This window comes from Hypanus sabinus, chromosome 10 (genome assembly GCF_030144855.1).
Source record: "Hypanus sabinus isolate sHypSab1 chromosome 10, sHypSab1.hap1, whole genome shotgun sequence".
Lineage (NCBI taxonomy): Eukaryota > Metazoa > Chordata > Chondrichthyes > Myliobatiformes > Dasyatidae > Hypanus > Hypanus sabinus.
In genome coordinates, this window is record NC_082715.1 from 130,165,576 (window position 1) to 130,193,391 (window position 27,816).

The 27,816-nt window shown below is 42.7% G+C and overlaps 2 protein-coding genes across 9 annotated transcripts in view; one reads left to right on the forward strand and one right to left on the reverse strand.

Annotated features, from left to right (window-relative positions):
* The window catches only part of fig4a (FIG4 phosphoinositide 5-phosphatase a), a 105,820-nt gene extending 86,529 nt beyond the window's left edge, over nt 1–19,291 (reverse strand). The window contains exons 1-6 of one of the 3 annotated variants that reach the window (XM_059982961.1): nt 19,205–19,291; nt 19,003–19,085; nt 11,071–11,203; nt 8,030–8,330; nt 5,305–5,403; nt 2,201–2,324 (exon numbers count right to left, since the gene is read on the reverse strand). In XM_059982961.1, the coding sequence (XP_059838944.1) occupies nt 2,201–2,258 (58 nt within the window). In that variant the 5' untranslated portion in view covers nt 2,259–2,324; nt 5,305–5,403; nt 8,030–8,330; ... (1 more) ...; nt 19,003–19,085; nt 19,205–19,291. The remainder of the gene's footprint in view (nt 1–2,200; nt 2,325–5,304; nt 5,404–8,029; nt 8,331–11,070; nt 11,204–19,002; nt 19,086–19,204) is intronic. The other 2 variants (XM_059982960.1, XM_059982959.1) reach the window with 2 other exon arrangements.
* The window catches only part of ak9 (adenylate kinase 9), a 154,525-nt gene continuing 145,008 nt past the window's right edge, over nt 18,300–27,816 (forward strand). For 4 of the 6 annotated variants that reach the window (XM_059982953.1, XM_059982955.1, XM_059982954.1 and 1 more), the window contains exon 1: nt 18,985–19,108. In XM_059982953.1, the coding sequence (XP_059838936.1) occupies nt 19,004–19,108 (105 nt within the window). In that variant the 5' untranslated portion in view covers nt 18,985–19,003. Of the gene's footprint in view, nt 18,369–18,984; nt 19,109–19,359; nt 19,445–27,816 lie in introns of those variants that run through there. The other 2 variants (XM_059982957.1, XM_059982958.1) reach the window with 2 other exon arrangements.

Here is a 27,816-nt window from a genome sequence, read left to right on the forward strand (position 1 = left end):
TAGACTAAAGGATCTAGAGTTTCTGAACACCATTTTCTTCTAAGTGCAATAAAAAAAGAACTATTTTGCTATGCCTTGCATTCATCCTTCCCAAAAGTTTTGTGACTTTGGCTTACAGTTGATTCTAACATTTTTAAACAATGAATTATTTAAAACACAAGAAATTCTGCAGATGCTGGAAATCATAGGCAACACACACAAAATACTGGAGGAACTCAGCAGGTCTGGCAGCATTTATGGAGGAAAATAAGACCATAAGACAAAGGAGCAGAAGTTGGCCATTTGGCCCATCAATTCTGCTCCACCATTTCATCATGAGCTGATCCAATCTCCCCTTTAGTCCCATCCCCCACCTCACCATAACCTTTGATGCCCTGACTACTCAGATACCTCTCAATCTCTGCCTTAAGTACACCAAATGACTTAGCCTCCACTGTTGCCCATGGCAACAAATTCCATAGATTCACCACCCTCTGGCTAAAATTTTTTTTTCGCATCTCTGTTCTGAATGGGTGCCCTCCAAGTCTCAAGTCATGTCCTCTCGTACTAGCCTCTCCCACCATGGGAAACAACTTTGCCACATCCACTCTGTCCATGCCTTTCAACGAAATGTTTCTATGAGGTCCCCCCTCATACTTCTGAACTCCAAGGAGTACAGTCCAACAGCGGTCAAACGTTCTTCATATGTTAACACTCTCATTCCCAGAATCATTCTAGTGAATCTTCTCTGAACCCTCTCCAATATCAGCACATCCTTTCTTAAATAAGGAGCCCAAAACTGCACACAGTATTCCAAGTGAGGTCTTACCAGTGCCTTACAGAGCTTCAATATCACATCCCTGCTTTATTCCTCTAGAAATGAATGCCGACATTGCATTTGCCTTCTTCACCTCCGACTCAACCTGAAGGTTAACCTTAAGGGTATCCTGCACAAGGACTCCCAAGTCCCGTTGCATCTCAGGACTTTGAATTCTCTTCCCATTTAAATAATAGTCTGCCCGTTTATTTCTTCTACCAAAGTGCATGACCGTACACTTTCAGACATTGTAATTCATTTGCCACTTCTTTGCCCATTCCCCTAATCTATCCAAGTCTCTCTGCAGACTCTCTGTTTCCTCAGCACTACCGGCCCCTCCACCTATCTTTGTATCATCAGCAAACTTAGCCACAAAGCCATCTATTCCATAATCCAAATCGTTGACATACAACGTAAAAAGAAGCGGCCCCAACACGAACCCCTGTGGAACACCACTGGTAACCCGTAACCAACCAGAATGGGATCCCTTTATTCCTACTCTCTTTTTCCTGCCAATCAACCAACGCTCTATCCACATAGGTAACTTTCCCATAATTCCATGGGCTCTTATCTTGTTTAGCAGCCTCATGTGTGGCACCTTGTCAAAGGCCTTCTGAAAATCCAAATACATAACATCCACTGCATCTCCCTTGTCTAGCCTACTTGTAATTTCCTCAAAAAATTGCACTAGGTTTGACAGGCAGGATTTTCCTTTAAGGAAACCATGCTGAGTTCTGCCTATCTTGTCATTTGCCTCCAGGTACTCCGTAACTTCATCCTTGATAATCGACTCCAACAACTTCCCAACCACCAATGTCAAGCTAACAGGTCCAACTGCAGAAGGACCTCTTTACTCCTATACTCAATTCCTCTTGTTATAAAGGCCAGCATGCCATTAGCTTTCTTCACTGCCTGCTGTACCTGCATGCTTGCTTTCATTGACTGATGTACAAGAACACCTAGATCTTGTTGTACTTCCCCTTTTCCTAACCTGACTCCATTTAGATAGTAATCTGCCTTCCTGTTCTTGCCATCAAAGTGGATAACCTCACATTTATCCACATTAAACTGCATCTGCCATACATTTGCCCACTCACCCAACCTGTCCAAGTCACCCTGCATTCTCATAACATCCTCCTGACATTTCACACTGCCACCCAGCTTTGTGTCATCAGCAAATTGGTGATACTGGTAATCAGAATCCTATTTGTTTTTTCCTTTCTGGTACATTGACAACATCAAGGATAATTAACAAAGCACATATGGAATAAGCCACATATATCGTACAAGAATGATAGACATCCTCTTCTTCTTGTCAGGTAATTACAGAAACATTTGGGAATAAAAAGGGGACTTTTTTAAGCAAGGTCAATGTAGAAAGAAAAGCAGTTGTCAAATTCTTACCAACAATGCCAAAAGCACACACACTTTTTGCAAGCCCAGATAGTCCTTTCTGCCCCATCTTACTTCGATTGCCATTATCAAGGCGACTTAAAAGGTCCTGAACTTCTTGCTGACTGTACACGTGCTACACCAAAACAAAGCAAGTATTTTAGAATCATTATTGAAAATTCCTATGTACATTACATGAGAACAAACTGAGATCTATAATGTCATATTGAGTGTTCTTGTGGCTATTCAATTTACCATGGGCTAATTCCTGAGGCAAAACACTGCAGAAAGGAGAATTGATGCTACTATGATAGTCATGCATTACTTTAGCACACAATTTCAAAATCAGTCCAGCAAACAAGTCAACTCTACCTGGCACCTCCTGGTCCAAGAGCACCTAAAGAATTACAGGTTGCTGTAGACCAGCACATTTTTCTGTGCACATTTTTCTTAATTTGCAGCTGAGATTGTTCCATTTTCTGCACTTGATTGCCACCTCTGCAGCATGTTCCCCTTTATACTTGAGGAGCATCTACAGATCTATGATACGAGAAATTTTCCTTACACCAAACACGAGCAGCGTATTAGTTAAGACACAAAAAAACCATTTGAGCATTTTTTGGAAGCAGGCTGTCTAGTATGCAACTGAAAACAGTAATTATAAAATCTGGCTGCTGTAATGATACTGAACTAGCCATTGGACCTACTGTGCATTTATCAACTTTAAACTCTATTCCCCTTGAAAGAGGAATCTTTCAAATTTTATTCATCATTTTCATTCATAGAATATAGAAAAGCACATCACAGTAACCCGCACTTTGGCTCACAGTCTTGGCCAATTAATTATGCCAAATTAAATTAATCCCATCTGCTTGCACGTGATCCATCTCCCTGTGCTTGCGCCGGTCTAAATACCCCTTACACATCACTTTTATATCGGCTTCCACCACTCCTCCCCGTGCATCATTTTTGAGGCATTTATACCATTCCCTCTGTAAGAAAATTTGCCTCTCACATCTTACCCCGTCTCTACTTAAAATGATGCCCTCAAGTCTTTGATTTTTCCATCCTGGGAAAGAGACTGACCTTACCAATCCCTCTCATAACTTTAAACTTTGATTATGCTCCACAGAAAACATTCCAAGTTTGTGCAACCTTTCCTTATAATTAATACTCTCCAATTCACGCAACATCCTAGTGATGTACTCCTCAAAGCTTCCATATTTTCTGATAATGCAGTAACCAAACTTCATAAAATTCCCCAAAACTTTGGCCTAAACAAAATTTTAAATAGCTGGAACATAGCCCCAATCAATGAAGGCAAGAACGCTGTACCAACTTCAGGTTTCTTTACCACCCTATCTACATGTGTTCCAGGAGCTATGAACTTCCACTAGGCCATGTGCCAACACATATATCCTGCTGTATCCTTTGACAACCTTCTTCACTGTTTTTAACTCCACCACTTTCTTTATAATCTGTTAAATCACTAATCAACCCATCTACATTTGCAACCAAATCATTTATATGCATCACAAACAACAGTGGTGTCAACAAGAATACTTGTGGAACACCACTGTTCACAGACCTCGAGTTAGAATAACACCAATCCAGCACCATTCCACCTTTTACGGCTGAGCCAATTTTGAATCTACCAAGTCACTGTGGATCCTATATGTCTTAATAAGACCATAAGGCATTGGAGCAGAATTAGGCCATGTGGCCCAACAAGTCTGCTCCGCCACTTCATTATAGCTGATCCATTTTTCCTCTAAGCCCCAATCTCCTTCCTTTTTCTTGCATTCCTTCATGCCTTGACCAATCAAGAATCTATCAACCTCTGCCTTAAATATACATACAGACTTAATCTTCTATATCAGCCTGCCATGAGGAACCTGCCCTACCCTCCATCAATCACCTTTGTCATCTCCTCAAAAAAAACTCAAACAAATTTGTGAGATATGACCTGTCCTGCTCTAAACTATGCTGACCATTCCTAATTACCCCATGCTTTTCCAAATGCAAATAAATCCTATCCCTCAGAATCCTCTCCTGTAGCTTACCTACTTCTAATGTATGGGGTGCATGGGGCATACAGGGAGTTGTAGCACCCTCTGGTGGCAGGCTTGTCATGCTCTGCCCAGGTATAGCTCATCCACCTTTGGTCCCCACCTACCACCCAGCTCTCACCCATGGCTCCAAGTAACTGCTTGCATGCAATACTGAACACACCCAAGTACACCGCTTCACAGGCAGGCTAAACCAGGTGAGGGTAGCCGGTAACTTACAACCCCAGTGAGATAGGGATATGTCTACCCCAGCATGTGAAGCCAGTGCTGGCGGACTGGGTGGATGAGATCAACTACAAGATCACTCAGCCAAAAAAGTGGTGCTGCAACACTTTGCAGAGAGCGAAGGGCATGATAAGGCACAGAAGGCATTATGGCTATCCACTGCAGCCGAGGAAATGTCCAGTCGTGATGATTTTTCATACCATTGGCCAAGATTTTTGAGGCCAAGAGTGGAACTGCCCCAGTGCAATGGTTTTTTCATTATAAAACTCTCCCCACACAGGTTTATGTCATCGTCGGAAACAACAGATCAGCAACAGACAGATGCAAGGCTCACCAGCCAATAACTTCGTGGATTATGCCCATTGCCCCACTTAAACAAAGGAATGACCATGGCAAATTCCTAGTCCTCTGGGACCTCATCTGTGGCTAGAGGGAACTCAAAGATCTTTCAAGGTCCCAACATTCCATCAAGCTCTGGGATTTATTATAAAGAGTTTAGAAATTAAACCAGATTATATCAGATAAATGCTCCTTTAAAGTCTACTCAAGATTCAAGATTAAACCATCTGTAAGTATAATGATCCTAATCATGTCATTCATATGCAGTTGTACGAAACAAATCATCCTCACAAGGATTTTGTATCTGATTCAGTATGATACAGCAACTGGGTCCAGAGTCATATGTTCTATCAGAATCTACAGCAGAATGGTAAACCAATAATGTTTTTCAATTATCAATTCCTAAATTGGTATTGACAATTGAACCCTTGTGAAAAGTTTAGAAGTATTTCATAAACAATTAGCATAAATGGTGGCACTTACACGGTCATCAATAACCACCAAGTCCTTTGGTTCTGTTCGGTCTATTTTTAGCACACGATATTTAGTTTCAGCATGATTGCTTCCAACCAGGAAGTATCTCTAAAGAAAATTAAGAATATAATTGTTTAGTTCACAGTTTCTTTGAAACAAAAAATAATCTTAGGTCTTATGGTCTTAGTGGCCACTTTTTTTAAGGTACACCTGTACACCTGCTCGTCAATGCAAATATCTAATCAGCCAATCATGTGGCAGCAACTCAATGCATAAAAGCATGCAGACACGATCAAGAGGTTCAGTTGTTATTCGGGCCAAACATCAGTATGGGGAAGAAATGTGATCTAAATAGCCTTGACCGTGGAATGACTGCAGGTGCCAGGTGGGCTGGTTTGAGTATCTTAGAAACTGCTGATATCATGGGATTTTCACATTCAACAGTCTCTAGAGTTTACAGAGAATGGTGCGAAAAGAAAAAAACATCCAATGAATGACAGTTGAGTGGGCGAAAATATCTTGTTAATGAGAGAGGTCAGAGGAAAATGGCCAGAGGTTCAAGCTGATAGGAAGGTAACAGAATTCAAATAACAAAGCATTATAACAGCGGAGTACAGAAGAGTATCACTGAATGCACAATAGGCTGAACCTTTAAGTGGATGGGCTACAACAGCAGAAGACCACAAACATATTCGCAGTGGTCATTTTATTAGGTACAGGGGGTCCACTGTGGCCACTAAGTGTAATCTTCCAATTCATTTTAAGATTAAAAAGGATTCTTACTTTGAACAAAGCCTAAGATTGGCTCCAACCCTGAACACACATACTAAAGGTCTGGATTAGTTGTTTAACATGTCAACTAATTATTAAGCAATGCAATCTAGTGCCACATTGAATGGTCCATATTATTTCTTAACGACTCAAATGCCTAACTCTTAGCCAATCCAACCCTCACATTTGTTCCCATAGACCAGTATCATGTTTTCAGTATTCTAAAACAGCTCCATAGTGAAATAAAATTTACTTCACAGTTCTCGCAAAATTACATTGTTTCACTTTAGATTAAAGGATATTCAAAAGTAATACCACTATCACATTCCCATGTAAAATAGTAACCACATAACTCGAAGTTAATTTTGATCAACAATACTCTACTAAAGAAACTATGCACCTGAATATAAACAAAATTGCAAAATTTTTCCTCTTTGAGGAGGAATTGAAAATCTTGATTTGTGATTTAAAAGGGATAAATGAGAGGATTAAAACAGATTAAGCTCAATCTCAATCCATAACCCATTTGCTTTGAAAATCAATTTTACGCTAGAGAATTTATTAAGGCAGCATTCTCTACACAAGCACCTTGCAGAGAATCAGTCCATTCCTTTGCAAATTATTTTCTCCTCGTGACTGTCCGATCCACAATTGAAAGCCATGAGTAACTATTTCAATCAGTTCCAGATCATAACCATTCTCCATGTTAAAAAATCTTTTTCCTTACATCCCCCTCAGCATCCGTCCCTGAAAGACTGTCACAAAGAAGTACAGCACAGAAACAGGCTCTTTGGCCCATTTAATCCATGCCCAAAACATTTCAACTATCTACTCCCACTGGGACCATAGCCCTTCATATCCCTACAATTCATGTACCTATCCAAACTTCTCCTGAACATTGAAATAGAGCTCGCATGCACCACTTGTGCTGGCAGCTCATTCCACGCTCCCACAACCCTCTAAATAAATTAGTTTCCCCTTTTGTTTCCCTTAAACCTTCTCACCTTTCACCCTTAAGCCATGACCTCTGGTATAGTACCACCCATCCTCAATGGGAAAAGCCTGCTTGCATTTACCCTATCTATTCCCTTCATAATTTTTTATACCTCAAATCTTCCCTCAATCTTCTATGTTCTAAAGAATACTGTCCTAACCTGTTCAATCTTTCCTTTTAACGAATGTCTTCCAGACCAGTAACATCTTTGTAAGTTTTCTCTGCATGCTTTCAACATTGCTTACAATTTTTTTCTGTAGGCAGGTGCAAGACTGCAGACCCATTCCAGATTAGGCCTCACCAACATCTTATACATAACACTTCATCTTCTGTATGCAAGACTCTGTTTTATGAAGGCCAGTGTGCCAAAAGCTTTCTCTATAACCCTATCTAACTGTGACACCAACTTCAATGAATTACGTACCTGTATTCCCAGATCCCTTTGTCCTACTGCACTCCTCAGTACCCTACTCTCCACTGAGTAAGACCTACCCTGGTTAATACTACGGAAGTGTAAAACCTCACACTTGTCTGCATTAAATTCCATCTGTTATTTTTCAGCCCATTTTTCCAGCTGATGCAGATCCCTCTGCAAGCCATGATAGCCTTGCTCACTGTCCACTACACCCCTAATCTTGGTGTCATCCGCAAATTTGTTGATCTAGTTAACCACATTATCATCCAGATCATTAATATAGATGATAAACAACAAAGGACTCAGCACCAAGTGAAGCAATCTTCTACGACCACACTCTGGCTTCTCCCACAGAGCCGGAAAGCATCCACTGCCTTGCCTTCATCCATTTTCCTGAAACTTCATTGAAAAACTCCAAAAAATTGGTTAGACATGACCTGCCACATACAAAGCCATGCTGACTATCTTTAATCAGTCCATGTCTATCCAAATACTTATATATCCAGTCCCTTAGAATACCTTCCAATAACTTCCCCACAACCGATGTCACTCACCTGCCTATAATTTCCTGGTTTCTGTTTAGAACCTTTTTAAACAGCAGAACAACATTGGTTATATCCTCCAGTTCTCTGGTATCTCTCTTGTTGCTGAGGATGTTTTAGATATCTCTGTTCGGTCCCAGTAATTTCTGTACTTGCCTCCTGTACGAGACTGAGGGAAACCTTGTCAGGCCCTGGGGATTTATCCACCCTGATTTGCTTCAGGGTAACAAAGACCTCCTCCTCCTCTGTATTCTGTACAGGGTCCATAAAGTTGATGCCACTTTGCCTCACTTGTACAGATTCAGTATGTCTCCTGAGTAAAAACAGATGCAAAGAATGCATACAAGATTTCCCCCATCTGTTTTGGCACCACACATAGATTGCTCCTCCAGAAGATCAATTTGGTCTCTGGCAATCCTTCTGCTCTTAAGATACCTCCAGAATCCGTTAGGATTCTCCTTCACTTTGATTGCTACAGCAACTACGTCTCCTTTTAGCCTTCCTGATTTCTTTATGTGTTCCCTTGCATTTCTTGCCCTCCATAGGCTCTTCATTTGATCCTACTTGCCTACAGCAGGCTGCTATGCACCTCCTTTTTTTTCTTAACCAGGGCCTCAAATTCTTTTGAAAACCAAGATTCCTCACAATTGGTATCTTTACCTTTTATCCTGACAGGCTCATACAAGCTTTGTACTCTCAAAGTTTCATTTTCGAAGGCCTCCCACTTTCCAAGTACATGCTTGCCAGAAAACAGCCTGTCCCAATCCCATACTTGTCAGATCATTTCTTGAGACCGTCAAAATTGGCCTTTCTCCAATTTAGAATCTCAACCCACACACCAGAACTATCTCTTTGCATATTTAGTTTGAAACTAATCGCATTATGGTCACTGATGCAGTGTTCCCCTACGCAAGCTATTGTCACCTGCCCTGTCTCATTCACTAACAGCAGATACAATATCGCACACTCTTGTTAGGACTTCTAAGTACTGATGAAGGAAACTCTCCTGATCACATTTGACAAACTCTATCCCATCTAGTCCTTTTAGAGCATGTGATTCTCAGTCAATATGTGGAAAGTTAAAATCACTTACTATAACAACCTTATGTTTTTTTACAACAGTCTGTGATCTCTTTACAAATTTGTTCCTCTAATTCCCTAGGACTGTAGTTCACAACTCTGGAGGTCCTGCCCTTTAACATAACATCTAACTCTTTAAACTCCCCATGCAGAACCTCATCACTCATCCTACCCATGTCATTGGTACCTACATGGACCACGACCTCTGCTGTTCACACTCCCACTTAACAATGCTGAGAACTCGATACCAAATGTCCCAAGCCCTGGCACCTGGAGGCAACATATCACCTGAGAATCTCATTCTCATCCACAGAACCTCCTATCCATTCCCCTAACTAATGAATCCCCTATCACCACAGCGTGGCCCTTCTCTTCAGAGTCACAGAGCTAGATTTAATGCCAGAGATCCGACTACTCTTGACTTTCCTCTGATAGGTAGCCACACTCCCCCCCCCCCCACCCCCCAACAGTATCCAAAGTGATATAACTGTTGTTGAGGGATGCCCACAGGGGTACTCTGGACTTTGTTTAACCCCTTCTCCCTTCCTGTTGCAGTTGTCAAGGTCTCTCTGCCTTCCCACATCCCACAAAAGGAGCATTTCATTACCCTGCCTGGCATCTCTACTGTCCTAGCTGTACAGATATAAAGAAGGGAAGGAAACAATCTTAAACCTAGAGCTTTTCTTTTCTTTCTGATTGAATTCTCTCTTCCCTGAAGCCTTGAAGAGGTAGAGCCTCAAGATCACCACTCTGATGACAGATGCTGCAACAATGGCCACTGCGCTTGCCCCTGCCCTCCTTTAATTTGCTCTTGTTAACCTAACTCAAACACAGATTGATCGCTGGTCAATGCTCTATTACACTGCTGTTACCTGCTGCTCCCTTCTTCTACTCTGACAGTGGACCTGAGTGAAATCCCCTGCTCTCAAACTTTTGATGTCTGAATTGGTTGCTGTTCAAAGCTCTATTATGGTGAAATAAAGTGTGAGACCCGTTCTCTCAGATACTCCTGAGAAGCTATCAATAATGGCCTTGATGTCTGAAAGTTAGGAAATGCTAGTTCCATACAGTAGCCTGAATACGTAAGTTTGGGCAACCCTCTTTCAGCACTGTGCAGTTTCCAATTAGTTCTGCAGAGTGCCATATTTCCATAATAATTATTCTCCAATTCTCTACCACCACTCCTGCAGTAAGAGGATTGTAAAAAAAACAGTAGTCAGACTGTATGCAATTTTCTTCCTTGCTTCTTTTAACATTCTTGGGTTATTTATATTAGGACATAATCAGTTATTCAATTTTCATATACATGTACTGATGGGCCAAAAGGCCAGTTTCTGTGCTGTATGACTACGTACCCTTCCTCCTGTACTATCCTACTTTATATTTCACATTCATCCTTATCAACCGCAACACACGGAATATTCTTTACAGGAAAGAATATTCCTTAAGAACCTTGCCCACATCCTCTCCTTCCACGCATTGGTTACATTTTTGGTACTAAATAGATTCTATTCTATCCTTAACCAACCACTTTGGATCTTTGATTTTACTGACCAGTATTTGCATTCCTATCTTTGTTTCTTTAAATTTTGGTGTTTCACTTTCTAGGCTTTTTGCTGTATCAACCTTGATGTCTCACATGCTCCCTTGTTTGCCCTTCCTGCCTCAATAAGTTCTTTCTTACCCAAGGGGCTCTGGATTTGGTAATCCCTCTTTTGTTGGGCCATGTTGGTTCCAAAATATTGGAATGTTGTTATGCTCACCTGAGATGTGATTGATTTACCTTTAAATGGCCATTTCCAGATCACTTCTGCAAAATCATTTTCAGTTTAGTAAAAAATGGTCTTCACTAGTTAAGAGCCTTTAGTTCTATTTCATCTTTGTATTTTTAAACTAAGCTAAATTTCAGAAAAATAGCAAAAATATTAGCACGGTAATTACTGAATCACAAGAAAAATGTGTTTGAAACGCACCGCTCGAGTTTCATACAGAACCAGCTTCTGCACACAGCTAATAATTGGCTGTACTGTTGGCATGATGATAAAAAGCCGATTCCTAACGGTGTTATCACATCGCCATCCTCTGAGATCAGATCTGCAGTAATGCCTAAAAGATTGAAGAAAATAGAAAGTTTCTCATCATACATTGGTCTTAGAAATACATCCCTTTATAGCTTTGGTTCAGTACTATTGTTTTCTTCTCTCATCTCTCACTATTCAACTCTTTCTATTTAATCGCCTCCCGACAAATCACCTGCAATTAACACACTTACACCCATCTTCATCCATTATAGCGATGTACTACATAAAGAGCGAGAGACAACGACGCGCAGTTGGTAAATCGTTTCGAGACTAGTTTATTCAAACTTCGCGGCGCTGGCATTTAATCCCTAGCGCCAGCCCTCTCCGGGTGGAAATGACATCAGAGGTGCATTATCAAAGTCTCTCCTCGCGTGCTGGCTATTTGTGAGCCGGTTCGCCTGCGCAGAAAGTGGGGCGCCACATAACCACCATCCCCCCCCCCCACCCCCACCAGAACCAGCAATACACCCCCCGATGTCGACAGTCTGGATCAGCCTCTGTTTGGCAGGTCTGCCCCTGCGCCGCGGTGCCTGAACCACGACCGGCTGCGCCAAGTCTACATGGTTTGAGTCAGTCCACCATGAAAACCTCCTCTGTCCCCCCAATGTCCAGAACGTACGTGGACCCGTTGTTGTTGATTACCTTGAACGGCCCCTCGTACAGCCGCTGTAGCGGTGCCCGGTGTCCACCCCTTTGTACAAACACAAACATACAGTTCTGCAGGTCTTTGGGTACATGGGTTGGGGTCCGTCCGCGCTGTGAAGTTGGTATGGGGGCCAGGTTGCCAAGCCTTTCGCGTGGCCTGTCCAGGACGGCTGCAGGTTCTTCCTCTTGCCCCCTTGGGGTTGGTATGAACTCTCCTGGGACGGTCAGGGGCGCGCCGTACACCAACTTGGCAGACGAGGCAAGCAGATCCTCTTTGGGCGCTGTGCGAATTCCAAGCAGGACCCAGGGAAGCTCGTTCACCCAGTTAGGTCCTCTCAGGCTGGTCATGAGAGCCGACCAAGTGACGGTGGAAGCCTTCCACCAGTCCATTCGACTGTGGGTGGTAGGCAGTTGTGTGGTGTAGCTGTGTTCCCAACAGGCTAGCCACAGCCAACCACAGGCTGGAGGTGAACTGGGCACCTCTGTTGGAGGTAATGTGGGCCGGTACCCCGAAGCGTGCTACCCAGGTTGCAAACAGAGCTCTGGCGCAGGAATCGGCAGACGTGTCAGTGAGAGGGACCGCCTCTAGCCACCTCATGAACCGGTCTATCATAGTTAAGAAGTACCGCGCTTCTCGGGACACTGGTAGGGGGCCCACGATATCCATATGAATGTGGTCGAACCTCCGGTGGGTGGGTTCGAACTGCTGTGGCGGGACTTTAATGTGCAACTGCACATTGGCTGTTTGGCACTGCACACACGTTCTGGCCCATTCACTGACTTGCTTGCAAAGTCCATGCCACGCGAACTTGCTGGAGACTAGCCGGATGGTTGTCCCGATAGATGGGTGCGCCAAACCGTGTAGGGAGTTGAAAACTCGCCGCCTCCAGGCTGCCGGGACAATGGGGCGAGGTTGGCTGGTAGCCATGTCGCACAGGAGGGTCCTCTCACCTGGGCCTAAGAGAAAGTCTTGCAGCTGCAAACCCGAGACTGCAGTCCTGTAGCTGGGCATTTTGTCGTCTGCCTGCTGCGCCTCGGCCAGTGCTGCACAGTCCACCCCCAGGGACAGGGTCTGGAGAGTGTATCCGCCACGACATTGTCCTTTCCCGAGACACGCTGGATGTCCGTCGTGTACTCGAAGATTTAGGACAGATGTCACTGCTGGCGAGCTGACCAAGGATCAGACACCTTCATGAATGCAAGGGTCAACGGTTTGTGGTCCGTGAACGCAGTGAACGGCCTGCCTTCTAATAAGTACCTGAAATGCTGGATTACCAGATACAGTGGCAACAGCTCCCAGTCGAAAGCACTGTACTTGAGTTCGGGTGGTCATAGGTGCTTGCTGAAGAACGCCAGGGGTTGTCAGCGCCCCACCGACTGCTGTGTGGGATGCATGCACCACGAGGGCGGTCGGAACGTCGGTTCTGGGGTGCACCAGCATCGTGGCATCTGCCAAGTCTTCCTTGGCTTTAACGAAAGTGGCCGCGGCCTCCTCGTCCCAAGTAATGTCCTTGCCTTTACCCGACATCAGGGTGTACAAAGGGCGCATGATACGGGCTGCTGAGGGGAGAAAACGGTGGTAGAAGTTCACCATACCAACGAACTCCTGCAGGCCTTTGACCGTGTTGGGCCAGGCAAAGTGACAGATCGCGTCTACCTTGGCGGGCAGAGGTGTTGCCCCGTCTTTGGTAATCCTGTGGCCCAGGAAGTTGATGGCATTGAGACCAAACTTACATTTGGCCCGGTTGATCGTGAGGCCGAAATCACTCAGGCGGGAGTAGAGCTGGCGGAGGTGCGACAGATGCTCCTGACGACTACTGCTGGCTATAAGGATGTCATCCAAATAGATGAACGCAAAGTCCAGGTCGCATCCCACCACATCCATTAGCCGCTGGAACGTCTGTGCAGCATTTTTCAGGCCGAATGGCATTCAGAGGAACTCGAACAGGCCGAATGGGTTGATGAGTGCTGTTCTGGGGATGTCTTCAGGGTGCACCAGGATTTGATGGTATCCCCGGACGAGGTCTACTTTGGAAAAGATTCTTGCCCCGTGCAGGTTTGCTGCAAAGTCCTGTATGTGCAGCACGGGGTAGCGGTCTGGAGTTGTAGCCCCGTTCAGTCTGTGGTAGTCGCCGCATGGTCTTCAACCCCCGGCTGCTTTGGGGGGCCCATGGGCTGTCAGACCTCTGTATGATCCCCAATTCCTCCATCCTCTTGAACTCCTCCTTCATCAGGCGGAGCTTTTCCAGGGGGAGCCTCCATGTGTGGACGTGGAGGGGTGGCCCCTGGATCATCCGACGGATGTGGTGCTGTACCCTGTGTCTGGGCATGGCTGCTGTGAACTGCAGTGCCAGAATCAATGGAAACTCCACCAGGATTCTGGTGAATTTGTTGTCCGACAGCATGATGGAGTCCAGGTGTGGGGCACGCAACTTGGCTTCACCCAGGGAGAATGTCTGGAACGTCTCAGCATGTACCAAGTCGACCAGCAGGCTGTGAGCTCGCAAGAGGTCCACCCCCAGGAGTGGTTGGGCCACGGCGGCCAGTGTGAAGTCCCATGTGAACCAGCTGGCGCCGAACTGCAGCTGCACCTTGCAGGTGCTGTAGGTCCGTATCGTGCTGCCATGTGTGGACCTCAGTGTGGGTCCTGGCTTCCTGTTGCGGGTGTCATACCCCGTCGGGGGCAAGACGCTGATATCCGCTCCAGCGTTGACCAAGAAGTGGCGTCCCAACTGTTTGTCCCAGACATACAAGAGGCTGTCCTGGTGGCCAGCCGCCATAGTCATTAGCGGCAGCTGGCCCTGCCCCTAGCCCTTGCAGGGCGGGTGACAACGGCGGACTTTTGTGCCCCACTGCTAGTGGTAGAAACACCACTGTTCACTGTCCTCCTCACTCCTGCCTCTGTGTTGTGTGCCGGGCCTGGTCTGATCCGCTGTTGGGCGCGTGGCCTTGTAATCTGACCGATGGACGCCACGCTCTCCCTCTTGGCTTTCCACAGCACGTCCGCCCAGGCCGCCACCTTCCGGGGGTCTCTGAAATCTGCGTCAGCCTGCAGCAGATGTATGTCCTCGGGCAGTTGCTCTAGGAACGCTTGCTCATACATGAGGCAGGGCTTGTGTCCATCAGCGAGGGCCAGCATCTCATTCATCAATGCTGACGGCAGCCTGTCTCCCAAACCGTCCAGGTGAAGCAGGCGGGCACCCCGCTCACGCCGTGAGAGGCCAAAGGTCTCAATGAGCAGCGCTTGGAATGCTTCATATTTGCCTTCTTCCGGGGGGCGACTGTATGAAATCCACAACCTTGGCGGCCGTCTCCTGGTCAAGGGCACTCACCACATGATAGTAAAGCGTGGAATCAGAAGATATCTGCTGAATCTGGAACTGGGCTTCTGCTTGGCTCAACCACACACGTGGTCGCATTGTCCAGAAAACCAGCAGTTTTAGTGAAACTGCATGAACAGATGAAGAGTCGGTTATCTTTGGTCCAAATCCCATTGTGCAGAAAGTGGGTCACACCATGGTATTTTTTACTGCTTTCACAGAATCACTGTCATTCTACTTGTTTGGCTGCAGTTTTTCTTACAAGCTAAAATAAGCTCATCAGAAAAGGCAATGAGTATAGAAAGAAATTGGATGTTACTCTTCAGCTGTTCAAGATATTTAAGAGTTCATTAAGCTGGAAAGAATGTGGAGATTTATGAGGATGTTACCAGGACACGGGGCTGAGTTATGGAGAGAGATTGAGCAGGTTGGGACTTTATTTATTGGAGTTTAGTAGAATAAGAGGTGATATTGTAGAGGAGTGAAAAATCATGAGAAGCACTGATAGTGTGAATGCACATAGTCTTTTCTCTGGGGTCCAAAAATCAATAATTAGAGGGTATAGATTTAGGGTGAGAGAGAAGAGATTTAATAAGAACGAGGGGCATTTTGTTTTCACCCACAGGGCGATCAGAATATAGTACAAACTGCCAGAAGTGGCTGAGACAGTTACATTAACAGCATTTAAAAGGTACTCAGTCAGGTATATGGATAAGAAAGGTTTAGAGCTGGGGTTCCCAACCTGGGGTCCACAGACCCCTCAGTTAATGGTAGCAGTTCATGCATTAAAAGATTGGGAACCCCTGATTCAGAGGGTTATGGGCCAAATGCAGGAAAATGGGATGAACTTGGATGGGAATTTTGGTCAGCAGGATGAGTAGTGCTGAAGGGGCTGTTTCCTTGTTGTATGACTTTGACCATAATGTTCTATGTCTGAAAGTCTTGGCTAGATTCAGAAATCGAATAACAGATCTTCTCTAAATTTAAGCATGACATAACATCATGTAACCATTGAGCATGAGTAGGCGGATTGACATTCTTCCATTTAAGCAAGAGCACCCTCCTAGCTATAAGAGAAATAAAAGCCAAAATGTGCAAATCAGATGTCTCCAAAATAATATCTTTTCCTCCAACAATACTGAATAAGGCAGTCGAAGGGTTAGGCTTAAAATTTACTTTGAAAAGTAAATTTGTGGGGACCATTTTTGAACTAGTTTCAAAACTTTGGATTTGCTGTTAAAGTACAGATGTTGGCTACTAACATATTTCACTATATAAGGATTTTTTTTCTTTTTTCTTTCTTTACCATGTGCCATACACCAACAGGATGTGTTGGCGTGTGACCAAGTGGCTAAGGCATTGGTCTAATGATCTGAAAGTCACTAGTTTGAGCCTCAGCTCAAACTAGTAGCGTGTTGTGTCCTTGAGCAAGGCACTTAACCATACATTGCTCTGTGACACCATCAGTGCCAAGCTGTATCAGCCTAGTGCCCTTCCCTTGGACAACATCGGTGGCGTGAAGGGGGGAGACTTGCAGCATGGGCAACTGCCAATCTTCCATACAGCCTTGCCCAGGCCTCAGTCAACATCGAAATCGATGAACAGCCAAAGTGAAGAAGAACTTTACCAAACAGCTTCAATCTTCGTAGCAGGCTTAGATTATTTTTTTTGTTTAATAAAATTAGTACATTTCAATATTACAATTTAATTTAAATGAATTTAGGGTAATGAGATTGCAAGTGTAATTCAAATATAAAGTATTTAGTATTATTTTATCTTTTTTTTTACTTATATCTTCTTGTACTCTGTATTCAAAGGTTTTTAGATATACAAAGACTAAAAGAGAGGCGAGAGTGGATATTGAACCACTGAAAAATAATGTTGGAACGGTAGTAATGGAGGACAAAGAAATGGCGGAAGAACTCATTAAGTATTTTGCATTAGTCTTCACTGTGGAGAGACTAGCAGTATGCCAGAAGTTCGAGAGTATCAGGGAGCAGAAGTGAGTGCGGTGCTATACAATGGAAAAGATGCTACAGAAGCTGAAAGATTTGAAGGTAGGTTAAGTCAGCTGGACCAGATGGATTACATCTAGGTGCTGTTAGAGGCAGCTGAAGAGATTGTGGAGGCATTAATAATTTCTCAACAATCACTAGATTCTAGAATGATTCCGGAAAACTGCACATGCCACTCACTCTTTAAGAAGGGAGAGAGGCAGAAGAAAGGCAATTGTAGGCCAGTTATCCTGACTTCAGTAATTGGGAAGATGCTGGAGTCCACTATTAAGGATGAAGTTTCGGGGCACTTGGGGGCACATGATAAATTAAGCCAAAGTCAGAATTGTTTCTTTAAGGGGAAATATTGCCTGACAAATCTGTTGTAATTCTTTTAAGAAATAACAGGCAGGATAGACAAAGGAGAGTCAGTGGATGTTGTTTACTTGAATTTTCAGGTACTTTGATAAGGTGTAACATATGAGGTTGTTTAACATGGTATTTCAGGAAAGAAACTAGCGTGGATAGGAGATTGGCAGACTGGCAGGAGACAAAGAGTCTGAATAAAAGGGGCCTATTCCAGTTGGCTGCCAGTGACAAGTGGTATTCTGTAGATTGGTATTGGGACCACTTCTTTTCATCTTATATGTCAATGATTTGGAAAAAAGAATTGATGGCTTTGTGGGCAAGTTTGATGACGATATGAAGTTTGCTTGAAGGGAAGGTAATATTGAGGAACCAGGGAGTCTACCGAACGACTTGGACAGATTGAGAGAATGGGTAAAGAAGTGGCAGATGGAATATAATGTGGGCAGTTTGATAGAAGAAATACAAGTGTAGACTATGAGAGTCTTTGTGCAGGATTCCCTAAAGGTTAACTTGCAGGCTGTTAGTGGTAAGGAATACAATGTTAGCGTTAATTTAAAAAAGACTAGAGTATATGAGTAAGGATGTGATGCTGAGGCTTTATAAGGCATTGGTCAGAATGCATGGTGTATTGTGAGCAGTTCTGATGCCTTACCTTAGAAGAGGTGTTCTGGCATTGGAGAGAGTCCAGAGGAGGTTCACAAGAATGGTTTTGGGAATAAAGGGTTAACGTTTGATAGCATTTGATAGCTCTGGTTTGTACTTGCTGGAGTTTAGAAGAATGTTGGGGTGGGATCTCAATGAAACCTATGGATTGTTGAAAGACCTCGACGAAATAGATGTGGAGAGAATGTTTCCTACGTGGGTAAGTCTAGGACGAGAGAGAGCAAACTCAAAAATAGAGGGGTGCCCATTTAAAACAGAGAAAAGAAAGAATATGTTTAGCCAGAGGGTGGTGAATCTGTGGAATTCGTTTGCACGGACGCTGTGGAGGCCAAGTCATTGAGCAAATTTAAAGCAAAGGCGTCAGGGGAGAAGGCAAGATAATGTAGTTGAGAGGGATAATAAATCAGCCATGATGGACTCGATAGACGGAGTGGTCTAATTCTGCTGCTATATTTTATGGTCTGACGATCGATCGCCAGGAAAAGTGGGTGTGTACCCGACGCGGGATGCGCCCCGCCGCCCGGGTGAGGCCACGGGCTCGGCAGCTCACGCGCCGCCAACCGCCGCCGCTTCTGGAGCGCGCTCGAGCGGCGGGCGGCGGCGCGCGGCCCTCTCCACTCCGCTTCGTCCGCCTCCCAGATGGAACCCGGGTGCACAGGAACCGCTTACGGTTCGGCTCAAAACAGCCGCCGCCGCCGGCCCTCTACCGTAGGATGCGCTTCAGCTCAAAGCCGTTAAATCCCTCTGGCAGCTTTTACTTCCCGAGGCGCAGAAAATTGCCATTATCGGCAGGTTACTTTATTAAGATAATCAAATAAAAGAAAATTACTCACAATGAAGTCTGTTAGCTTATGGTCAGACAGGAGGGACTCAACCAACAGGACAGAACGGGAAGAACTGAAATACCTATGGGTCGCTGAAAAAACAAACTTGTGTCAGGTACGAAACGCAATTTCCTCTTCAGTGATATATAACAAAAATAATATTTCGCTAGACTCACTAAGCAGAAGGTACTTTAAAATTAAATATTCTTACTAATGTAAGGTTAAAAACGAAACCAGGATGTTAAAAACAAAGACATTGCCTTGCAGAAAATGAACTCCAACACATTATAATTCAGAGTCAAACACAGACTACAATTCCCAGATGTCAATACGAATCATGCGCATGTACAGGAACTTGTTTCGCGTCTGCTTGCCCCTGTTTCTATAGCTACCAATTTAAATCAATTTCTGCATTTCGTATTGGAAGTGCGAATTGCGATCGGGATAAGTTGTAAGTTAACAAAAATACAGGATGCATGTAAATTATAGCTGCAATTTTACAATGTTTCTAAGATATGTTGTGTCAATGGAGTGCAATTTGCAAATAGTCAACTACGTATGCTCTGCACTATATCTTGTAAAATCACTTTTAAAAAGTCGCCCGCAACTTTAGTAAGATCAAGTGTTGATTACTCGTTGAATATTCATGATAATCAAATATGCATTAGATTGTTTTGCTATATTGTTTACATAGTGAAGAGATGTAGAACTTGAATGTTAAGGTAAATCTCAAATTCATTAAATGATTTTCTTACTTTATGCAAATTAAAATGTGAGAGCAAAGGTTCTGATTAAAGTAATGTATATGAACACATGTTGATTAATGTCATATCCCACATTTTGTAACTTAAAATTAGGATCGAAGTACATTGTAAGAGAATTTCTAGTTACTGCAAATGTTTGAAATCTGAAATTAAACCCGAAAATGCTGCTTTAATGAAGTGTCATTGATCTGAAAAGTGTAGTTTGTTTCTATCTTCACAAATATACGTTCTACATATAAAAATGCTGCATGACCTACTAAATATCTTATGCATACTATGTTTTTATTAAAAGTTTTAAATTCTGGGGAGAATGCAGGGGGATGGGATTAAATAGATAGACAAACAATGCAGAAAAGTCCTGTACCAAGGCACTTGCTTTGTGCTAGCCAACTTTTTGTATAAACCTTCAGCTTTTTTTTTGATTGGACAAGGTATTACCACCATTAATAGATTTTCATAAGAATGCAACAGAGATAAAGTATGATTTATGTGATTCTTCTACCATTACTTTCAGTGATAGCTTTTCTCAGCAGGCCATTACTTTCAGTGATAGCTTTTCTCAGCAGGCCAGGCAGCATCTATGGAAAAAAGTAAACAATCACTTTTCCATAGATGCTGCCTAGCCTGCTGAGTACCCCAGCATTTTGTGTGTATTACTTTGATTTTCAGCTTCTGCAGATTTTCTCGTTTCACATTTTATAAGATAGATCTGCTCTTCATTTCAGATTTTGAAAACCAAAATGTTTTTAGTTAAAATAATAATTGATTTATGATGAAGATACTTTTGAGAAAGATGCTTTGTTAAGTGAAAATTTTTAAATTGCAGAAGTATTTTCCATTTTTTAAAGAAAAATCTGGTGTCAGTTTAGAGCTCAAAAAATAGTTAAAGAGGCTAAACACTTAAATATGCATCAACACAGCACCTGTAATAATAAACTATTTCATTAACAGTTACTTTTTGAATTAGTATAATAAAGCTAGCATACTGTAAATTGCATTTGATTCCAATGGGTCTCATATGTTTTTTCTTGTTGAGTACCCTGAGGAATCTAGGATTGGGAGATCACTTTTTCCAAATGAGAGCTTTCTTTCAGAGGGCTCCGAGTCTTCAAACTTTCTTCTTCAAAATGTCTTTGAGGTAAATTAAGGAAGGAAGTTAAAGATGTGATTTAAGGTAACAGTCAGATCCCACATGATCTTATTGAATGGAAGAGCAGGTTCAAGGGGTTGGACAGTCCACTGCTGTTCCTAATTCATGATGGTTTTGTATGTCAAGGTGATAGCAGGGAAGATGAGAGGCAGATTTGTTCCTGTATTTGAATGATATTGTTGTGATGAACCTGAGCTTGATTGTGCCTGTAATGTTAAAGATAAGAATTCTTAATATGACTGATGAGCAGGATAATTGGTAAAAAAAAGTATTGAAGATGTTGGAAATCCGAAACATAAATATTAAGTGAAGCGTTCGTGGCTTGAAATGTTGACTTTGTTTATTTTCCCAAAAATGCTGCTTGATCCGCTGTGTCCTTCTGCTTTTCACTCAGGAATAGTTTTGGTGGTGATGGTCAGTGGTTGCTTGTTCCTCTTGGGACACTTGTTGCTCACTCAGATCCTCATTTGTGTGTTGATGGTTATGTAGTTCTACTACCTCTTTTCAGTTTACTTCACCAAACCCAGTCTCATACACCAATTTGTCAACATCATCTTGGAGATGAGTGAAGTTCCTAGACATTATGTATACCCACATGCTCTGGTCATGATTTATTTGATATGCCATCAGTTGTTGCATATGTTACATTGTCTGATACTGATGTAATCTGTTCATATCTTGAAGTTGTTCTTCTTTGAATTTTCCTCAACGGTAGGTTTCTCATTGCTGCTTAAACTGAAATGACACGTTGATAATAAGCCATTAAGTGTAGCAATAGCACCCCAGTACATTGCTTGCAACAACTAAATGGTGATAGTGGGCATAGATATTATCAGCCATATCCTTATTGTTAACCAAATACCTAGGGGCATTATTGACTTTTGCACCTTCTCTCTCTCTTACTGGCATATGCTTACAGACTCCCTCAGCACTGCTTCAAAGGAGAAGGGTAAGGCAATCGTTGGCAGTCCTAAATCTTTACACAGTTTTTTCATCCTGTTGAGATGAAGTATGAGGGCATGCTCTTCCAAAAAAGTCCCATCTTATTCATTTTAAATGCTTGCTTAGGAGAACAACCATCTTTCTCGATTCTTTGTTTTACTTGGCTTGGAATTTTTTTAGCAGCCACTGTCTCCCTCACAAGACAAATATTATGCAGGTTTGTACATCTTTTATTGTATAAAGATAGAAAAAGATGAAAAAGCTAAGTAGAACAAGAAAGGGAAACAGAGTTGGTGTTTCAGATCTTAGACTCTTCATCAAAATTGGCAGCATATACCTCTTAAAACATTGAAATCAACTTTGAAATTATGGCACTCTCAAAACATTTATCCATCTCCCTAACCTTCTTTAATGTCTTGCCATTATAATCTCACATTTTCTTGAGACGGTCTCAGGGACACATGTAATTGATCCTGTCATCTGATCACCCCCTTACCCTTTTCCATTCTCTCCATTATAACATATATGCTTTTCATAACATATGTTGTATTTCAAGTATAGCATCTCTTAAATGTGTATTTCCAATAGTCAAACATGTCAAAAACCAATTAAATCAATAAACTACTTTTACTATGTACTTTTGTTAATGGTCTGTGTATTTCAGGGCAGTTTTCACCTGAGTGCTTAAAGATCTTTATTGATATGTCTGCACTGTAAGGATTTCAATTGCAACTTATTGCTATTATCAATGTAATCAGCAGCCACAAAACATCCCTGTGAGTGGGTATAGCCGCAAGGCAGCAGAGGTTTGAAATCGGAGTTTTCCCGCTCCTAGGTAAGCTATCATCCATGGTTAATGAGCCCCATCTGCCCAGAGCAACCGGTTTTAAGGTGCCAGTGGCCCACCTTTTCCCCTTCTCCTGTCAGTGAGAACAGCTCCGCCGGGCATAAGAATTGTGCCACACGTGAAGGCCAGGAGTTGGACTTGGTTGTCAGAGGCTGTTCGAGATGCACGCCATGAAGAGCATTTTTTTAGCACTGGGAGCTCATCCCCACTACCACCCTTTGGCTATGACTACCCTTGGAGGCCCTAGTCAATTCAGATTGGCTGTAATATCTTCTCCATAATCACCATAAATGCAAGCATACCACGAGACTGTCTGCTTTATACTTATAATTGAGAAGCTCCAATGCCATATTTAAGTCTGTTGACAATACCATTGTCGTTGGCTGAATTGAAGGTGGTGACAAATTGCGTAAAGGAAGGAGACTGAAAATCTGGTCGAGTGGTGCCACAGTAACACCTCTTACTCAATGGCAGCAAAAGTAAGATCTGATTATTGAAACAGGAGAAGGAAACTGGAGATCCATGAGCCAGTATTCATCAAGGGATCAGAGGTGGAGTGGATCAGTAACTTTCAGTTTCTTGCCATTATCATTTCAGAGAATTTGTCTTGGGGCCAGCATGTAAGTGCCATTACAAATAAAGCATGGTTGCACCTCTACTTTCTTGGAAATTTGCACAGATTCAGCATGTCTTCTAAAACTTTGACAAACTCCTATAGATGCACAATGAAGAGTATTCTAACTGATTGCATCATAGTCTGGTCTGGAAACACCAATGTCCAAAGCTTACAAAAAGCATTAGGTACAGCCTAGTCCATCACAAGAACAGCCCTCCCCACCATTGACCACATCTACGTTGAGTGCTAGGCAAGAAAACAGCATCCACCCTCAGGACACTTGCCATCCAGGCTTTGCTCTCTTCTTGTTGCTGCCATTGGGAAGAAGGTATAGTAGGAGCTTTAGGTCTTACACCACCAAGTTCAAGAACAGTTATGCACCCTATATCCATCAGGCTCCTGAACCAGCTTACACAATTTCACTCACCTCAACTTTGAAAAGAGTATACAATCTATGGCCTCACTTTTAAGGACTCTTCAACTCGTGGTTTCAGGTTTTTGTGTGTATTTATTTGTACAGTTTGTCTTCTTTTGCACATTGGTTGTTTGTTAGTGTTTGTAGAGTTTTTCATTGATGCAAGAAAATGTATTTCAAGGTAACATATAGCGACATATACTTTATGTACTTCGATAATAAATTTACTTTGACTAAAAGGCAAAGTCAACAGGTTTAGAGGACCTTGGATTTCTAAAGATGTTAAGGCCCTGGTTACAAAGAAAGAAGGAGGTATAGGCAGCAAGGAACAATGAGGTGCTTGAGGAGTATAAGAAATGCAAGTAAACACTTTTGAGGGAAATCAGAAGGGCTAAAAGAAGGCATGAAATTGTTCTGGCAGGCAAGGTGAAAGAGAATTCCAAGGGCTCTTTCAGATATATTAAGAGCAATCAGATACTAAGGGAAATATTAGTCCTCTTGAAGATTGGCATGATCAACTATGCATGGAGCTGAAAGAGATAGGGGAGATCTTAAATGTATTTTTTGCATCTGTATTTACATGAGAGACACACCCCTTCTATCAGCAATGGCACAGTCCTGCTCAGATGGGAAAAGCATTAATGACAGATGGAGAGAGCACTTTAGCAACTTAGTCAACAGTCCTTCTATGTAGACCAGACTGCTCTTGACCAGATACTCCAGAAACCTACTGCTGATAGCATCGACCTGTAGTGAACTACATATACCTGTCTGGACACGCCCCCCCCCCCCCCCTGCTGACTGCTCCTGTGGCTCCTCTCACAGACCGTGGCTCCTCCCATGGACCCCGGTATAAAGGCGATTGGAGACACAGCCCCGGCCTCAGTCTCCAGGATGTTGTGTGGTGGTCACTTGCTGCTTGTTCGTTCTTCCAGCCAATAAAAGCCTATATCTTGCCTCACGTCTCCGAGAGTTATTGATGGTGCATCATGACCTTCCTTCTACAATGGGTGGGGTAAATCAAGCCTTTGCTTGCTGAAGTTCTGGAAAGCCATTTGACTACTGATCTGTTAAAGTGCAGCAAGATGTTAGAAGTAAAGTAAAATGTACACAAGTTCTTCAGAAGGAAAGACATGATCAAGTTTTTAAAAGAAAGTGAGAAAACTGAAGAATTCCGTTGTTCATAAAAAGTGAGAAACGGTTAATAATCATAAAACAAAGAGCAGAAATCACAACATCAGAAAAAATAATGAATTTGATTACACAACGGGTAATTGGCACATATATACTGAGCTATTGGAACAGTATTTTGCGGTAAATTAAATAGTCAATGAGAAGCGAGTGCCAATTTTGTTAAATGCATTGTGTTTAAAGGCATATAATTTGCTTCAACATTTAACTGCTCTAATCAAACCATCAGAAATGAGCTTAGCTGCTATTGTAAAAGTAATGCAGGTATGTTTAGAACCAAAGCCATTGTTGATCGCAGAATGCTTTAGGTTTCATAAGCGGAATCAAAAAGAAGGGAAGTCTATTTCAGCATATGTGCTGAATTGAAGTGATTGTTTGGACATTGTCAGTTTGGTAATGGGCTCAATGATACACTACGAAATCATTTAGTTTGGGGAATCTTAAAAGAAAGCATTCAAAAATAGCTCCTATTTGAAGCACAACTTAAGTTTTAAAGAGCAGTGGAAATTGTTCTTTCAATGGAATCCACAGGCAGAGACACAATTAAATAAATAAATACAGATTTTAAAGTCAAAACTTACAAAAATTGCAATAAAGTAAGACACATATCAAGGGTAAAATAGCATTAAATGAAAATGCCACAGCCAAGTTTTGCAGCTTGATCCCAGGATGAGTGAAGCTCATGAGTAGCACCGGTGGTCCAGGTAGCCAAGAAGAATAGTCTGTCAGGAACAGTAGTGATTTCAAGATTACCATCAACCCAATACCCTTTGCCCAGGATAGAGGATATATTTGCAAACCTTACTGGAGCAAAGCACTTAAGCAAAGTGGACTTAGATGAGGAGTACTTGCAGATGGAGATGGAAGAAGAATACAAAGTGTTTCTCAATATAAACACTCACAAAGGGCTTTATCGCTATAATACTTACTTTTGGAGTGGCATCCGCACCTGCACTCTGGCAGAAAGCTATGGACCAGGTGCCCAAGGCTGCCCAGGCACTCGGTGTTACCAATAAGGATGACAAGGAACATCTCCAAAACCTCACTACTTACTACTTACTGCCCATTACACTATTGGCATTTAGGGCAACAGTGAAGGTCCTCCATCTCTGGCAGTGTTCAGGGTTTCCTTCATCATATCAGTAGCTTCCTCTCAGTTTTCACAATTATCAGTCATGCAAATCCTGGGTGGAAACTCAGGAATATCATCGCATTCAGATGTAGAAGGATTCTTTATTGCTGTTTCTGTAACAATTTTTTTGACCATTCAGGGTTGTTAGCCCTGAGCTTCCAAAACCTCAAGACAGTATTACAAAAGATTAAAAGTTTATGAGCTCAGATCACGATGTGACAACTGTGAATTCTTTAAACCAAGCATCACTTACTGTGGTTACGTGATTGATGCATAAGTGTGCTGAGAAAATTCTAGCAGTGGTAGATGCTCCAAGGCCAAAGGACATGTCACACTACTATGACAGGGTCCTGTCACATCTGACCACTGTGTTTCACCACTTGAACTCATTACAGCAGATCAGGAAGTAATAGCAGGACAAAGCAGTGTGAGATGGTTTTCAAAAAGATAAAGGAAATGGTGACATCTGACACAGCTAAGACACATTATGGTTCACAACGTCCAGTGAAGCTTGCCTGTTATGCCTGTCGTATGGCATAGGTGCAGTCATGTTTTGAACGATGGAAGTGAATACCCCATAGCCTTCCCATCACGTCCCCTTACCACTGTGAGAAAAATTACACACAGATTGATTAGGCCTTTTGTTTGGTTTGGAGTGTAAAATAGTTCATCGAGGTATGGGAGAGTTACTGGAGGGCACAATTACAAGGTCAAATAATCATGGAAATGCCGATGAATTGTCTTGTTTACCTTTGGAAAAGGAAATAATGGAAAAATTTACAAAAGAGGACACCCTCTTGACAGAGAGGCCTTGACTCTGATTTGGGGTGTAAAGTGTTTCAAATAGTACTTGTATTGGAAAGAATTTACCCTCATTACTAATCATCAACCACTAGTGTCCATCTTCAATTCACGGAAGGGTGTTCCACTAACAGCAGCAGCATGAATACAGAGGTGGGCTCTCTTTCTTGGAGGACACAATTACAAGATTGAATTCAAGAGGATGACTAATCATGGAAATGCTGATGAATTGTCCTGTTTACCCTTGCAAAAGGAAGTACCAGAAAAATTTACTGAAAAAGACACTCCTCTTGACGTATTTATCCGAATGTAAATTCAAAGTCTCTCTTTTATGGCAGAAATATCCACAGGGAAACCAGAAAATATCCCTCACTCTTTCTGGTCTACATGGTCACCCAAACTGACTGGAATGTGTAACGGAAATCCCACTTCCCTTATTTTTACCACCGCTGGGATGAACTTGCCCTTGACGAGTTTGCCTTATGTGGGGAGTAAGAGATGTTGTGGCATTCAATCTGAGAACTAAACTGTTAGAAGAGTTGCATGCTGGTCATCTAGGGGTGGTTAAAATGAAAATGTTGGCTTGAAACTTTGTCTGGCGGCCTGGAATAGATCAGCAGATTGAGCAGCTTGCCATACACTGTATAGAATGCCAGCCTGTCCAGGAGGTGCCAAGAGGAGCGCTTCTCCATCCTAGGGAATGTCTGCACTGCCCTGGCAGAAGATTCATGTGGATTTTGCCGTACCGTTCATGGACGCAAATTTCTTGGTAATAATGGATGCAGCTACAAGGTGGCCGGAAGTGTTCCCCATAGTCTTCATTACAGCCTCCCACACTTTTGATCTATTGAGAAGCCTCTCCACAAGGACTGGTGTTTCAGAACACATAGCCAGTGACAATGGACCACTGTTTGTGTGGGGGTGGGGTGGGGAAGTACAGTTTCAATCATTCCTGAAAATGAATG